We start from the raw sequence: 14,440 nt of genomic DNA on the forward strand, positions 1-14,440 counted from the left end.
TGTTTAGCTCCTTCTCATGGATGGACATCCATCCATGACAAAACCAGACTCAGTCCCGGGGCCTTGGACCCCAATCACAGAGAGAGTGACCAAAGCAAGCTGAGAACATGTTCAGCAGTATGATGTTCTGTGTTAACACTTGAAAAGAAGTTTGCTCTAGAACCCTAAGGGCACATATTAGTAGTCTTGACATTAAGCCTAAATTTGGGTCCACAATACCTGGTCTCCCCCAAGGAGAAAACCATTGAAAACCATGGCAGCCAATGCAAAACCATGCATTAATTCACATGTGCACCCATGTGCACATCAACATCAAACAAAATACAGCCATTTTAGGCTGGAGAAGTAATCAAAAGAAAAGAGATGAAGTGTCAGGTAAGGGGTTGGGGCAAAAATTAAGCCCTCCTAACAATTTGAACATCGAAACCCAAAAGAGCAAAATGTAACTTGTTTGAGAGAAACAGCCTGGAGGCGGGTTTCCAGTGAAGGTTCCCATCACAAGATTTCTACACTGACCTGGGGGAAGCCAGTTTTGTAGATTTCTAAAAACAGCCTGTAAAGTTATACGCAATTGGCAGGTTAGGCAACACCAAACTGTTTAGTACTTAAAAATCAAACCAAACATCAGGACAGTGACACGGAGCGAGTGAGCACGGGAGAGGAGCTGCCGCAGGAGCTCTGGGCCCCGAACACAGCACCTGGGCTCTGGTCCACTGGAGCTGCCCCATCCACGCCCCGGGAGTCAGCCTCCACCGCAGGCTAATTAAATTCCCTTTTTAATTGGGGCAGGAGGGAGTTAGGATTCACTCTGCAAAGCATGCAGACATTGCCTGTGGGTGCTCAGGGGAACTTTTACCATTTGACCAAATGTCACTTTAAAAAATAGCACCAAATGTCGCTCTTCTGCCCCCTCTCAAATTAAGCTTAAGCACCCAGCTTAAGCAAAGGTCCAAACACATGCGACTCCATGCAGCAGGTGGCATAATCCCACCGTCTGAACCTAATCTAGATTTATGTCTGATCCGACAGGGCAAAACCTTCCCGCCAAGCAATCATGGGTCTCCAAGGCTGAATGGGACAACATGATCCTTCTGGAACTTCTGAGACCCAGAGTGCTCTGAGCAGCGCTGCCTCGGTCCGTGGGAGCCCTGAGGGCAGGCTGCCCACCATGCAGCTCTCAGGTGACTGAGCCCCTTCCAAGAAGAACACTGCCCAGAATGGAGGGACTGGGTACACAGAGGCAGGGTGGGGGAGGGGGCTCTGTTTTATTTTGAATAAACAGAAAACAAAACTTAATAAGCAACAAAGAAGCAGGAGAATGAGGCAAAGCACAGGGAATTCTGGTTAACCAGCAGAGGGCCAGATGGCGGCAGTACTTACTATGGTAACAGGTACTCTTTAGCGCATCCAGCTCCTGTTTGTAACGCAGCCACGAGAAGAGAAAAGCACAGGTAGAGAGTCTATGCATTCAGTCACAGCCATTGGGTTACAGAAGGAGAATGGCCAAGCCATTCTTGTGGACACAGAATGAGGTGGAACCCGACAGGACAGGCACGAGAAGCACAACGTACGAGACCAAGGGACAGATACGTGGGCCACACAACATGCGGTGGGTGGTCTGAGAGGCCACCAGAGACCAGCACTCTCCATGGACTGATTAATATAGCAAGTCAAATGAAGTTCTGTAGCCCAGATACAATGGAAGACACTTCCAGAGGGGTAACCCGAGTACAGTAAGGTTTAAGAAATGTGCAAGCAGTGGGCAAAACTGACATCATACATGAAGGTGAGCTCCAATCCCCCAAGTTTGTCCTACCACCTCTTGGTGACATCTCACTAACTAATCTGTTTTGCCTCAAGTTACCCAGGACAGAACCAAAACAGGAGTGGAGGAGGCTGGGCAAGCTCAGAACCACATGACGTACTGATGTCCATGCAAATGCACACTTCTTTATTAGTGTCAACTCAACTATTGCCACACTCAGTTGCTTTTCCTCAACTGGACAAAAACACAAAGTTTGCCTCCCTCCTGGTGGATGCCAGTCCACATAAGGCCATGCATGCCCCACACCCGTGGCAGCCACACCCGCCTCCACCCCAGAACTCACCTTCCTCAAGCTTGACGGGTGTGCTGGGGGGAGTGTGGGGGCCGGAAGGGTGCTCTGGAGGACTCTTTTCTTTCTCTTCTCTAGTCTCATCCAGATTCTCTGCAGATGTACAAAAAGTGAGAAGAGAGCTTTAGACCCCATGAGGCTTCACCCTCCTCAAGGGCTGATGGGCCCTCCTGCTCTGCCCATCTGGCTGCCTCAGGGAAGACGGCTAGGGCTTCTTAGGGTGCATCCAAGAGACCAGGGCGGGCTCACAGCGACAGGTGTCTTCATCCTTTTTCTCCTTCCTCTACAAAAGAGGATGAAGGAAGCCAACTGCAACTAGGGTGTGGATCTGAATTTCAGAAAAATTTAATCAACTTTGGATAGAAAATTAATTTCTATTCTTATTCCAAAGAGAATCTGCCAGAGCTGCCTATGTGAGAGACTGTGATTGGTGACCACCCCGCCACCACCCGCCGCCAGTCCTCTCCTCTCCTCCAGTGAAAAGCCCCTCCCCCTGTCCTTACCATCCAGCCTCTCCCACTGCCGAGCAAACAGCCCAGGGTCCTGAGCAGCCTCACCCTATTCACCACCTCAAGCGATGCTACATGAGTGTTACTTTGCTGATAAGGGCCAGAGGAAAAATTGCAGGAACCAGGACCCAGGATTCAGAAAATTCCAAGTCTACTTCTCATTTAGGGAAAAATATATACCAATTCCTTAAATTTCCTTCTCTCATTTAAACTTTTTATATTAATAGCTTTAGGATCGCTGGGTCCCACCTTTTGAATCAGCAGCTACAATAAGCAGGACCTCTGATCTCACAGAAATGCTGGCCTACCTTCCTAAGCCTCCTGAGCCTGCAGCTACCTTCCTAAAGCCGGGTGTCTATCAATAAAGGCCTTTACATCTCCTACCTGAGTGAACACACGTCCTCAACCAGGAAAAGGGGCCAGAGGCTGTCTCCCCCCCTGAGGTGCTGACCTTTGACAGACACAACCACCATCACCCTCTGCCCTCGGTGACAAGGGCCAGCCATCAGTGCTGGGCAGGGGTCTCCTGGCAGTGTCCCAGGCGGCACTTCCACTGCTGACAGCTGTATGACTGATCATAGAGCATGGTCACAGCTGTCCCATCCATTCACTTGCTGTAACATCCCTCCTGATGAAACCTCACATGTAGGGGAAACCCTTGTGTGCCTTTTGGTTTGACTCAAAAAAAATCCAGGTTTCCTAGACACTGGAAGGGTCCAAAGAGCGGACACACATACGTATGCACAGGAATTGGGATTAGGCCACAGGACTGATAGCTCAGGCCCACACACCACCTCCAGTTCTTACTAGAAATCAGGTAGTTATGGCCATAGCTCAGATAAATCTTTCTGCAGGGCTGGGTGCACCATTCAAGGGAGACAATCAGAATCAGAGCCCCCTTTGATGGGAAGATAGGGCTCACTCTGAGTCAATGTGCAATGAGTCTTAATTTTAATGAACATCTAAAAGAAAGTGATAGGCAGTGAAAGTGTAACACATACTGACAAAGACTTCAGCAACAGCTTTTTGCAAAACTCAAATTTCAATAGCAGCTACATAATGCATTAGTTGGTCTAAAACAAAACCAAAAAAAAAAAACCCAGTTAAATTGGGGCAGATCAGAGATTGTCTTAGAAGCAGTACAAAGTTCCCAGAATAATCCTCCATCAACCCAGGACCCAGGAAGGTAATCATCAGTCCCATACCTGGTGAGACTTCCATTCCAGAAAGGCTGATTCCCAGGAGGCAAACCGAGGGAGAAGTGTGGTCCATACTTAGGACCTGAGACTTCAGTACAAAGACCAGAGCCCAAGGCCCTGAGGACGACTCAGTTAACCTCCTGGGGAGGCACATCTGTGCCCCAGGATCTTCCTGGTACCAACCAAGGATGCTCAGGGAAAGTGACTCAGACCCGCTGAGGCTTCACAGTAGAGGCAGTGGGAAGCTTGCTTCTCTGATTAGTTCTCAAAATGTTTGGATCTACTTTTCAAAACCTGAAGTTTGAAACAACCTGTACCATGAGGTTCCGGTTCTTAGAGCCATTTATTTTCATGTGTTAATAAAATAGCCTCATCACAATTTACAAAAATACAACCTGCTGTGTCAGTGAGTTACCAAGAGAAACAAAGGCTGCACCAGCACGCAGCCACACTCTTCACATGGTCTTGGAATGTGCTAGAGCAGTCAAGGTGCTCGCCCCTGGGCCTGTGATCATGCCCTCCCCAGGAAGAACCTCAGAGTTTATGGAGAAAGAGACCCCAAGCTGTGACTGCAACTGTGATGAAGACGTGCAGAGGCCACGAACTGACTGCGAGGGGAGACTGAGCGTCCAGTGGTGCAGGGAACAGGTTCTGGGCCAGGTCTGAGCTCTGCCACACACAGCCCTGTTCGTCAGGACCTGTTTCACCTCTCTGAGCCTAGATTCTTCTGCTCAGGGATGGGAACAGGCCCATCTCTCAAGGTTATTTTGAGAACTAGATGAAATACATGTGTGTACAGCATTTAGCATGGTCCCTGGCACAAAGCAACTGCTCAAAAACAATTAGCAAGAATTAATAAGACCATACAAATGAAAGGAAGGCCTCTTCGCAGCGAAACTTTAAAAGAGGAAAGTACCACATACGTCACAGTGCTAAATGTCTCATAAAAATAATATTCAGACTGGCTTTCCCACTAACTATTCCAGTTTAATGAGTTATGCTGTGAATGTCCGGACCACTCAACGTGGACAGCAATCCAGCTGGAAGAATGTGCACTGCCAACCACACTCCGGAACTCTGGAGGCAGAGTGTGCCCATGAGTGCTGCCAAGGCCACAGAAGGCTTTTTTTTTTCTGAAGAAGATGATTAGCCCTGAGCTAACATCTGCTGCCAATCCTCTTTTTTTTTGCTGAGGAAGACTGGCCCTGAGCTAACATCCATACCCATCTTCCTCTACTTTATATGTGGGACACCTACCACAGCATGGCTTGCCAAGCGGTGCCATGGCCACACCTGGGATCTGAACTGGCAAACCCTGGGCCACTCAAGTGGAATGTGCGAACTTAACCTCTACGCTGCTGGGCCGGGCCCCACCCCACAGAAAGCTTGTTTACTCCTTCTCTTCTCTTCCCTCTCCACCCACGTCTTCACGACAGCTTCTAGTGACCAAGCTATCTTCCTGCCCAGCCTCCTTTTGGCGTAGGCATTCAGGACAGAGGGGTCCCACTCCACCATGTCTTATGACAGCACACAGGATATCTGAGAGTGGTCACAGGGAGCTCTCTGACGTAGTCTCTTACACATGTATTTGTGGGTCCCTCCTAACCAGACCATTCAAAAGTGTGTTCTAACCTTCTAACTCCTTCGGAACTAGCCCTAATGAGTAGGCAGGCAATGTGTACTCAAGAACATTCTGGTCTTAACCAAACACAAGGTTTATGTTTCATGCAAGTGACTGTTCTCATTGCTACCTGCAGTCAATACCTGGAGTATGGAGGGGCTCGCAGGAACCACTTGTGCTGAACCTGCCCGTCACGCCTAGGACCCGGCAGCACTCACCTTCAGGGCCCTTCTGCTTTCGCTCCACCTCCCTGCGGTATTCCTCCAGCTCCCGGTCAGTGAGCGTGTTGAAAGGGTTGGGACCTGTGGTGCTCACGATCACGTGGGGCTGGTACTCCTTCTCAATGATGGCCTTGGAGGCTGTCACCAGCTCGCCCTGTGGACAAAAAGGGATGCCTGCTCTGTAGGAGCCCACCCCCATGAGGACTCTCCCTCCTCCCAGGCAAGGCTGCAGGCAGGGCGGGGCAGCTCTCCAGGAGCACACAGACATCCCTGAGATGCACCTGGGCATCGCCTTAAGCCCTGAGGCTTAGGCTGAGCTGCAGCCTTCAGGGGTAGAAGATGGAGAAACACTGTTTCAATGCTACAAAATAAATGTAACAGGAGAAGAAATTCTAGGAAAGTCCTTTCGGTTTCAGAAGCAAAGGCATCAAAGTATGGATCGAGAGCACAGAGCACCTCAAGGAGAATCCCATCTCCTCACTGACAGGGATGGAAGAGGGGACTTTTTAAGTCAATGACCTTCCTTATGACATCAGAAAATGTCAGGGGTCAACACTCAGGTAAGGTACACTCAAAGATTTGCTCACATTCTAAGAACACAGACAAGTTCTGTTCTTTTGACTATAGATTTAATTTATAACTAGCTCCTAGAACTTATCCCCAAACACCAGTATTTGTCTGAAGAATTTGGAAAACTGTGAGAATCTGCATAAAAGAAAGTAAGCAAGCAAGCAAGCCAAGCACAGAGGCAGCTCACAGACCAGGCCGAACCTCCCAACCTTTGAGGAGAAGGCAGGCCCAGCAGGCCAGGTGCAGAGGCAGGCCGGCCTCAGAGGGAGGGTGGCAGGTGGGCAGCCCTTGGAGGTGTGAAGTCCTCCCCAAACTCACCCGCCCCAGCATAGCTCTGTGCTCCACAGCTCAGCCTGGTTGGCCCCCAAATGCTCTGGGGTTCATTTTTGAGAAAGTTAACCAGAAGTCATGCACATGCCCATTGCTTAATGAGAGCTTACGAAAACAACTGAAAATAGGAGAATCCGAAAAGCTTCTGATGCCAAGCCTGGGCCCTCAGCGCTCTCCTCTGTGAGGGATGAACACCAGAGGTAGAGAGCATCCTAACAATGTGCACGAGAGACAGAGCCAGACTGAGCTCGGGAGAAACTGAGATCACCTGGGCCAACTGCTCCCCTGGCAGAGGCTGGGGAACCTAGGCTGAGTAGCCGCTCTCCAGTGAGCTGGGTGTGGAGTGTTTAGAGCACTCCACGACTGATCAGTGAGACGGTTCCAGGACCTGGGGAATCAGCAACTTTTGCTCAGAGTGCCTCGAGATTCAAGATAACCTGGATGGTCAAAGGGAGCCCTCTTTTACACCAGGCCTCACCCAAGGTCAACTGACTTCTCCTTCAGAAGTAGCCCTGGCTCACCAGACAGGGAATCAAATCCTCATCTGCCACCTGGCTCTGCGGCCTGAGATAAGCCCCTTCCTGTCCACAGGCCTCAGTTTTACTATCCTTGAGAGACCTATTAGGCTGACAATGGCTAAAATCCCATTGAGTGCTAACATTCTATAAGTCTATGGTATCTTGGCTAGTTGTATTTGCATCCTGGTATCACGGCCAATAAGATGAGAAGATGATATGAGGTTTGAGAGAAATGTTTAAATTCATTTAAATCAAATGTTCAAAATTAGTAAAGGAATAAAATATCAAGAATCAACTGCCAGAGAGACACTCTGTGGACAAGCAAGGCCCCTTCCCACACCAGGACACCTGCGCCTCAATGCACAGCACAGCCAGTTCCCGCCCAGTGGCAGGGGGCTCCCTCCTCCAAATTCTTCAGCCTCAAGATCAGCTCTGAACAGATGCGGGCAGAGCGACCGTGGTACTTTGGAGAGAAGGAAACAGCACTGCTTGAGATGCAGAGGCAAACAGACCCTGTGGAGCAGCCCTGGTTGTGAAATCAGGATGTGGAATGGCTGCTCCCTCCAGCAGGCCACGTGGGGGCTCTTGCTGCTTCCCTCATTTCTAGTCACCTAACATAGGCTCTACGCAAAACAGACGCCCAATAACTACTTCTGCACTTGACTGAGGCAGCTGGCATAGAATGAGAGCTCCATCTCTGAAGATGTGCAAAGCTGGACTAGTGATCTGACTTCCGAGCATCACGTTTTCATCTGTAAAACCTACTCAGATTTGAACTGACTTTCTCAGTGCCAGTCCACACATACATCAGGTACTCAACACCAAGTTCACTGAGTGAGTCCGCAGGGTGGACCCCAGGCCCCCTTGTGTTTCTACCAGGAAGCATGAAGGGTGGCAGGGATGAGGCCCCTGATTGCACACAGGTGCACACAGAACAGGGATGCTTCTGCTGCACAAACCGGACAGTGGAGTTCTTGCCTGCACTTGACAGTTTTCAGCGTAAATTTTCACACCCTATTCTCCAACAACTGAATTCACTTGTAATAAAATCCAGAAGGCAGCCAAAATTACTTCACGTTACACGTTGGCACGTGCAATGCCGAAGTCAAGAGAGTCTGCAGCCGGGCTTAGTATTCTTTTTGGAACTGGAGCTTTTGGGTGTGGCTGATGACTCGCTGCCTCTTCTTCCATCAGCAGACAAGACCTGCCCTATGTGAATGGCCATCACTAGTGAGGGAGAGATGGAAGCAAAGGAAAGTCCTTCCAGAAAAGCCCAATTGCCTAAGTCCCAAACACCCGTTCCTCAGGTTCTCAAATGGGAAGCAAGTATCTATACACTTGCCTTATTGAGAAGAGGATGTTTTCAGAACATTTAACAAACACCAGTCCTTTTCATCTGGTCAAGGAGAAATTTAACTTGCCAGTGAGCAGCACCACCTTCCACAAGGAGCCAAGCAATCTGCGTTTTAGGTCCACACAAAAGGACATGGAAACAGCCCCAGTCAAGGACATCAGTGAAGTAAAAGCAACTTCTCACCATAAAAATGAAATATGCTTAGTTAGTGGGAAAAAGACCAAGGGTGCAAATGTGAGGATCAGGAGGAGGATGGTGGAGAAAACAAAAGCCAGAGGAAGACTTCAGGTGTAGGGGCATCAACATCTCCTCAATGGGGCTCAGCAGTGACGGTGTCCTCCGCCAATTCCACCTGGATGCATCACTCACAGAGAGCATTGTGTTCAGACTGTGGGGAGGATGCCAGAATCGCCAGGAATCCCAGTTGCACAGACTCTGACTTCCCGGCCAGGCTTGGGGAAGCCCTACATCTACGCTTCATGAAGCATTCACAGATGACTGTGATGCACACCCGAGTCTGAACACTGCCGGACGCAGCAAAAACAAGACTGTGATTGGATGAGGAACTGGCCAGAGAAGCATCCTTTAATACAGCCAACTAGTCTGCCTTCTAGATAGCCCTAACAAGGTGCAGAGAGAAACCACTAATTGCAGTATAACACCAAAAAGACTGCACAGCAAGGACTCTGTACTAATCGGCTCTAGCCCACTAAGCAAGAGGGCTGCAACCACGGGTGGGCTCTGCACGGTAAGCCCCCTGGGCTCATGGACTCAACAGCCCTTCACACATCTGAGAGAAAGAACTATGAACTAACAAGATCACAACAGCTTAAGGTCCAAAGTACCGAAACATGAAAAACAAGCTGACGGGGATAAGAGTACATCTTTCTCCTTTGCTCTGAGAAGTCTCCCCAAGAATGGTAGCTGGAAGTACATTCTAAGGACAAGGAAAAGCGAGACCCATTAAATTAATACATAAATATGCAAAATAATGTTATTAGCAGGGATTCTAGATAGGAATAATAGAATCTTTGGTACAAATTTGCTTCTCTTTGGCAATTGGAAGATCTCTAAAATGATATCTCACTAGAGGTGTATTAATTCAAAGAGACAGACCCTGAAAATTTCCTCTGAACACAGGGGAAACACAACAAAGACTCTAAACAGCACAGTCAGCCGCTTCTGCTCTCGGCATCAAGTTCTGCACACTAGTAGCCCGAGTGCTGACAGGCAGTTTCCTCCTACCTGGGCAACTGATGCCAGATAGATTTTCCACCTATTGTACACATTAGGTATGCAAGTACATAAAGAAATAATTTTAGGTTTCAAATTTTTGTAAGTCTTTTTTCCCCTTGTGACATTTTAAAAAATTATCTATGGTTTTTTTAAAGGTAAAAATAAATACATTTCATCAACAACAAAGACTGTCTTATTTCCCATTCCTCTGAAAGGACATCTTTCAATCACACAACTCCAACTGTCACATTCATTACATTTACAGTCACAGCTGAGCAAGCAAAGGTAGAAGGTCGCCGAGGAGAGAGCTGCCACTGCTTGCAGTCTGCCCACTCGAGCCTTTTGCAATGGGCATTTTGTAAAAGGCAAACTCCTAAAACCCAAAAACATGCACTAACCAAAGTCACATGCAGAACTTGAGAAATGCACCACATCATTAAGACTGGCCATTTCTCAGCACAACGTAGAACGCTGAAAATTATAAAAATAACCTCACACCAAATGTTTCAATTCAAGAATAGAGTAGGCAGAACAGAACCTTCTGTACAGTTTCACAAATAATTTAGAGATCCATTTAAAGCTACTTCAGTAACTAAGACAACGCCTAGCGACAGCACACAGGTAAGGGGCAGAGCGGGCAGAAGAGCAGCACGTGCTGATAGGTAGTTAAGGACAGGGCAGTGAGTACCTTTCTAAAAGAGAGAGATTTAGCAGGACTAAAGGTCTGCTCTGTAAGCTCGAGCCCTTCGATTGTTTCCGTACAGTCAGAGAGGGGTGCATCCTGCAATAGTAAACTGAGTCATCAGAGCCCACCGGGCCCAGCTTTGAAATATCAACCGAGAGCACAGGATGAAGCCAGCTGAGAGCATGCAGCAGAAACAGCCGTCAACAGTGAATGCAGGGTGATGGCGGTGCTACGTGCAAACACGGACCACAGAATCAGGACCACAGCTGGCCAAATTCAGAAAATGCAACAATAATCACCTACCCTGCAGAACTGTGTTTAAAGCACTAAGTGGCAACTTAATTTTCAGAGATAACTACTTACATGATTATCTTCGATGTGCCACAAGATACAGTCCTTTTATAGAAATGCATGTAAATGTGGACCACATTTACAGGTACCCTCTGCAATCACTTTTCCCCCAAGCAGCACTTTGTTGCAGACAGCAATATGTACAAAAACAAAAGTCCATTAAACCCACCCTCTTCTAGCGTTTTACACAGTACATCACTAAAACCAGGGCAAATCCAGGCCCCAAAGCAGGCGGCGTGTGTGCTGCCCTGACACAGGCATGCATTACATGAAGCAGGGCTGGAGGCCCTTGGGCATGCTTATGCTTGGTCTACAACTCAAGGAAAAGTGGCTGGGTCATTTCTTTATCATGAAGATTTTTAACAAAGATAACTGGTTGCCTAGAACACTTACCTCACAGAGCCATTCTCTCCCAAGTTAAGAATAATTTTGGAGCAAATGGTCATCGGAGCCACCACCCACTAATGTCAGAGACATTCTGAGCTCTCACCTGGACGAGGCTCCTGTCCATCACTACACCAGACAAAACTTGGGACTGGGGGCCAGCTGTCTTAATGTCCTGTAAGTTCTGCTCTCGGATCTGAGGACAGCAAGAAGGAGAAATACGTATCAACAGTACAGAGAAGCCTCACTGTGACTTCAAGTCCCGCAGTTTGTGCACTGGGCCCCACAGCCATGCACAAGCTGCATTTCTGCTCTGCCCTTGCCCCTCATGGGTCCTGCGTGACCACCATGCCTGCTTGACGGTGCTGGTCCAGCCCACTTAGTAACTCATGCGTCTGAGGGATAGAAGACCCATCCCTGACTTTCTGCGTCTTCTAGACTGCTTTGGCAGGCACAGACTCCCCACTGTGCTCATAAACCTAAGGAGAAACATCCCCTATGTGCCTGTCTTAGAGTGACACTGTGAACACTGATGGATCTGATACACCAAACATTCATGACTCTCCAAATGAACCCTGAAAGGCAGAGGCAAAGGTTGTTCTTGCCAGGAGCAGGCTTTGCAGTTTCCAGTTCTGCCCTGCTATGTGAGCAAGTGTCAGTTCAAGAACCATGGGGCCCGAAACTGGCTGCTGCTCACACGTCATGTTTTATTAGTGCAACAGCAGAAGCAGTGTAAAGAGGCGACCTCAGCTGCAGCAGTAGTGGCTGCAGAAGTCCTCTGCCAGAGCAAGGACTCTCTGACCCTGCAGCAGTGAGCATCCCGTCCAACCCGATGCTACCTTCTCCCACACACAAGTTTCCACTGAGTGCTGATGGCAGTCAATACACACCTTGTTCCTCATCTCCTGGACTTCTTTTGGGTTAGTGTTCAATGGAACAAACAGGTTAGGGACAGCAGAGGTGGAAGTTCTATGTCCATCCTCTTTAGTCCACTGTAATATCAAGAACAGTTGAAAAGTCAGAATTATGACAACAATAAGTGACACCACAGCATCCAATTTGTCCAACTTATCTCACTTCTGGTCATGCACTGAACATCACAGAGAATGAACCAATGACCACACCTCCTGTGTCACTGCAGCAGTCGGATCGGGGCAGGGCATGTCCAAACAGAAACCAGTAATGGTGGAAGCTAGAGTTGGGACTGACCAACAAGTGCCATTTAGAAAGCACAGCTGAAACCTAGGGCATGACGCAGACTGACGACAGAGCTATGCCCCGTAACTCCCGCAGACTAGCCAGGGGACCACCCTTCAGAACACATTGGTTCACCACTGTGAGAGTCATCAACACCAAAGCCAGCTGGAAGCGTGAGATGACAGGATCATGAGAAGCAATGTGATGTTGCTACCCCAGGTAGGGAGACTCTATTGTGAGGCAAGAGTGGGCATCACCAAAGTTGTGCATTAAAATAAACTATAGCATCAGAATGTACTGTTGTATAGCTATTTCAACCCAAGAAAATGACCATATGAACACTCAGATAGTAGCTACCTGGTGGAAGAGTTTGGTGATGTCGAATATTTTATATAACTCAATACTTTTGAGTGTTACAAAAATATCCCAAAGAAACTTAAAGCACTTCATGAGTTCTTATTAGAAGGCTGTTTTAGGTATCAGTGCATATCGTCAGCACACTGCTTTTCACATTTGTTTTTGGATCTCCAATCAAACATGATATTTTTAATCAAATTCTAATTCTTAGGCGTGAGTAGGCACTGAACATTAAAACAAGCCCATCTTAGAGAGCAAATGTTATGCCTTTCAAAATATTTTCAAGAGGCAATAAAATAGCCATAAACCGTAAGACTTTAAAGAAAGCAACAAAACTGTCAAATGCTTAGCCGCTGTGAAGGCAAGTGTGGAATGGGCATGGAGCTGTGAGATACTCACTGGTGGTTATCTTCTCAGATAAAAATAACTCCAGCTTCTCATTAAAAATAATTTTTAGTCAAAACATTAAAACAACAACCTCAGAGGCTAGAACACATTTGAAAACTTAAGAACAATTATTATAAATTAATATACCAACCTGGGAACACTGCATGGAATGTGAATTACTCCAGAACAGTAAGAAACAAATTTAAATACTGAACAAGGTTTCCCCTTCAATGTATACATTCACTAAAATACCTAAAGTGATTTAATATTTTTTTCAAGCTAGCAATAAATAAAGCTTAGAGTTGCTGCAATACAGATACTTTGGAAAAATTCATCACAGCAATTCAGCACTACGTATTTATATCATCAGCAGAAAGTTGTTTTTTAGGCCCACTCCCTTTAACAAGTAAAATAAATAAAAACTAAACAAATGAAATGAAAAAAGGGGGGGGCGGGGGAGGGCAGGAGGGAGAAGGAAAGAGGAAAGGCTGGCTCGAACACTGAGCCCAGGCATGTTCACGCAGAATCTCTGCCCACGTGACACGTGTGCTTAGGAGCACAGAGGCTCTCTCACCAACTGTGCATCAGGAAAACACCAGAAGCACCTGGGGAAGACGGAACTTTTTCTTTCAAATATAAATCTACAAAGTAAAAGCACTGTTATAAGGGAACACGCAGCCCACTTTGCTTACTTGGTGCCCGCTGTTTTACAAATCTAACCTAATTTCATCTGAACTCCTACAGAACCAGTCATGCAGAGACAGCCTGTCCCGGCCTCAGTCTCCTCACGAAAGACCCCATTCCAGGGGCCTCTCCTACTCTGTAAAGCAGGAGCCACTGAACTGTCAAAGGCTGGGTTAGGGAGTAGTGGAGACTGGTCTTCACAGGGATGTCTGAGCACCAGGACAGCGGAGTATCTTTTAGGGCAGCGTCTGTCACTGGTGCCTGCAGATGGCCTGCGCTGCACTTGGGTCATGCCGCACCGAGCAGGAGTCAGAAGACTCACCACTATGGCCGTCTACTCACATGCAACAGTCCATGCAGGAGGTAGCTGGCTGAGAGCGTTCGGAGGCTTTGGGACAGCAAGCAGGGAACGAGGCTAACAAGAGAGGACGAGGGTCAGCTGAGAAAATGCCTGTGAGCCACAAGGGAAAACTGCTTAAGAAAACACTGAAGACTTTAAAGAACAGACTTCAGTGACTCAATGAAACCGCTGGAGTTTACAACACTAAAAGAACAGGTTATAACTAAACTACCTTTTGATACACGAAGTATTAAGATTCCTCAAATACAATTTGAATTAAAAGACAGCTCCTATTTTTAGGTTAATACATGTAAGTTATTTCATATTTTGCTATGTATAGAGTTAGGTAACACTGGAATTACTGAAGAGGTACAATATATCTT

The 14,440-nt window shown here is 47.4% G+C and overlaps 1 protein-coding gene across 4 annotated transcripts in view; it reads right to left on the reverse strand.

Moving 5' to 3' along the window:
• The window catches only part of ADD1 (adducin 1), an 87,715-nt gene that overhangs the window by 2,209 nt on the left and 71,066 nt on the right, over nucleotides 1-14,440 (reverse strand). For 3 of the 4 annotated variants that reach the window (XM_046656069.1, XM_046656067.1, XM_046656068.1), the window contains exons 11-14: nucleotides 11,983-12,084; nucleotides 11,199-11,288; nucleotides 5,662-5,818; nucleotides 2,109-2,207 (exon numbers count right to left, since the gene is read on the reverse strand). In XM_046656069.1, the coding sequence (XP_046512025.1) occupies nucleotides 2,109-2,207; nucleotides 5,662-5,818; nucleotides 11,199-11,288; nucleotides 11,983-12,084 (448 nt within the window). The remainder of the gene's footprint in view (nucleotides 1-2,108; nucleotides 2,208-5,661; nucleotides 5,819-11,198; nucleotides 11,289-11,982; nucleotides 12,085-14,440) is intronic. The other variant, XM_046656070.1, reaches the window with a different exon arrangement.

This window comes from Equus quagga, chromosome 3 (genome assembly GCF_021613505.1).
Source record: "Equus quagga isolate Etosha38 chromosome 3, UCLA_HA_Equagga_1.0, whole genome shotgun sequence".
Taxonomy (NCBI): domain Eukaryota; kingdom Metazoa; phylum Chordata; class Mammalia; order Perissodactyla; family Equidae; genus Equus; species Equus quagga.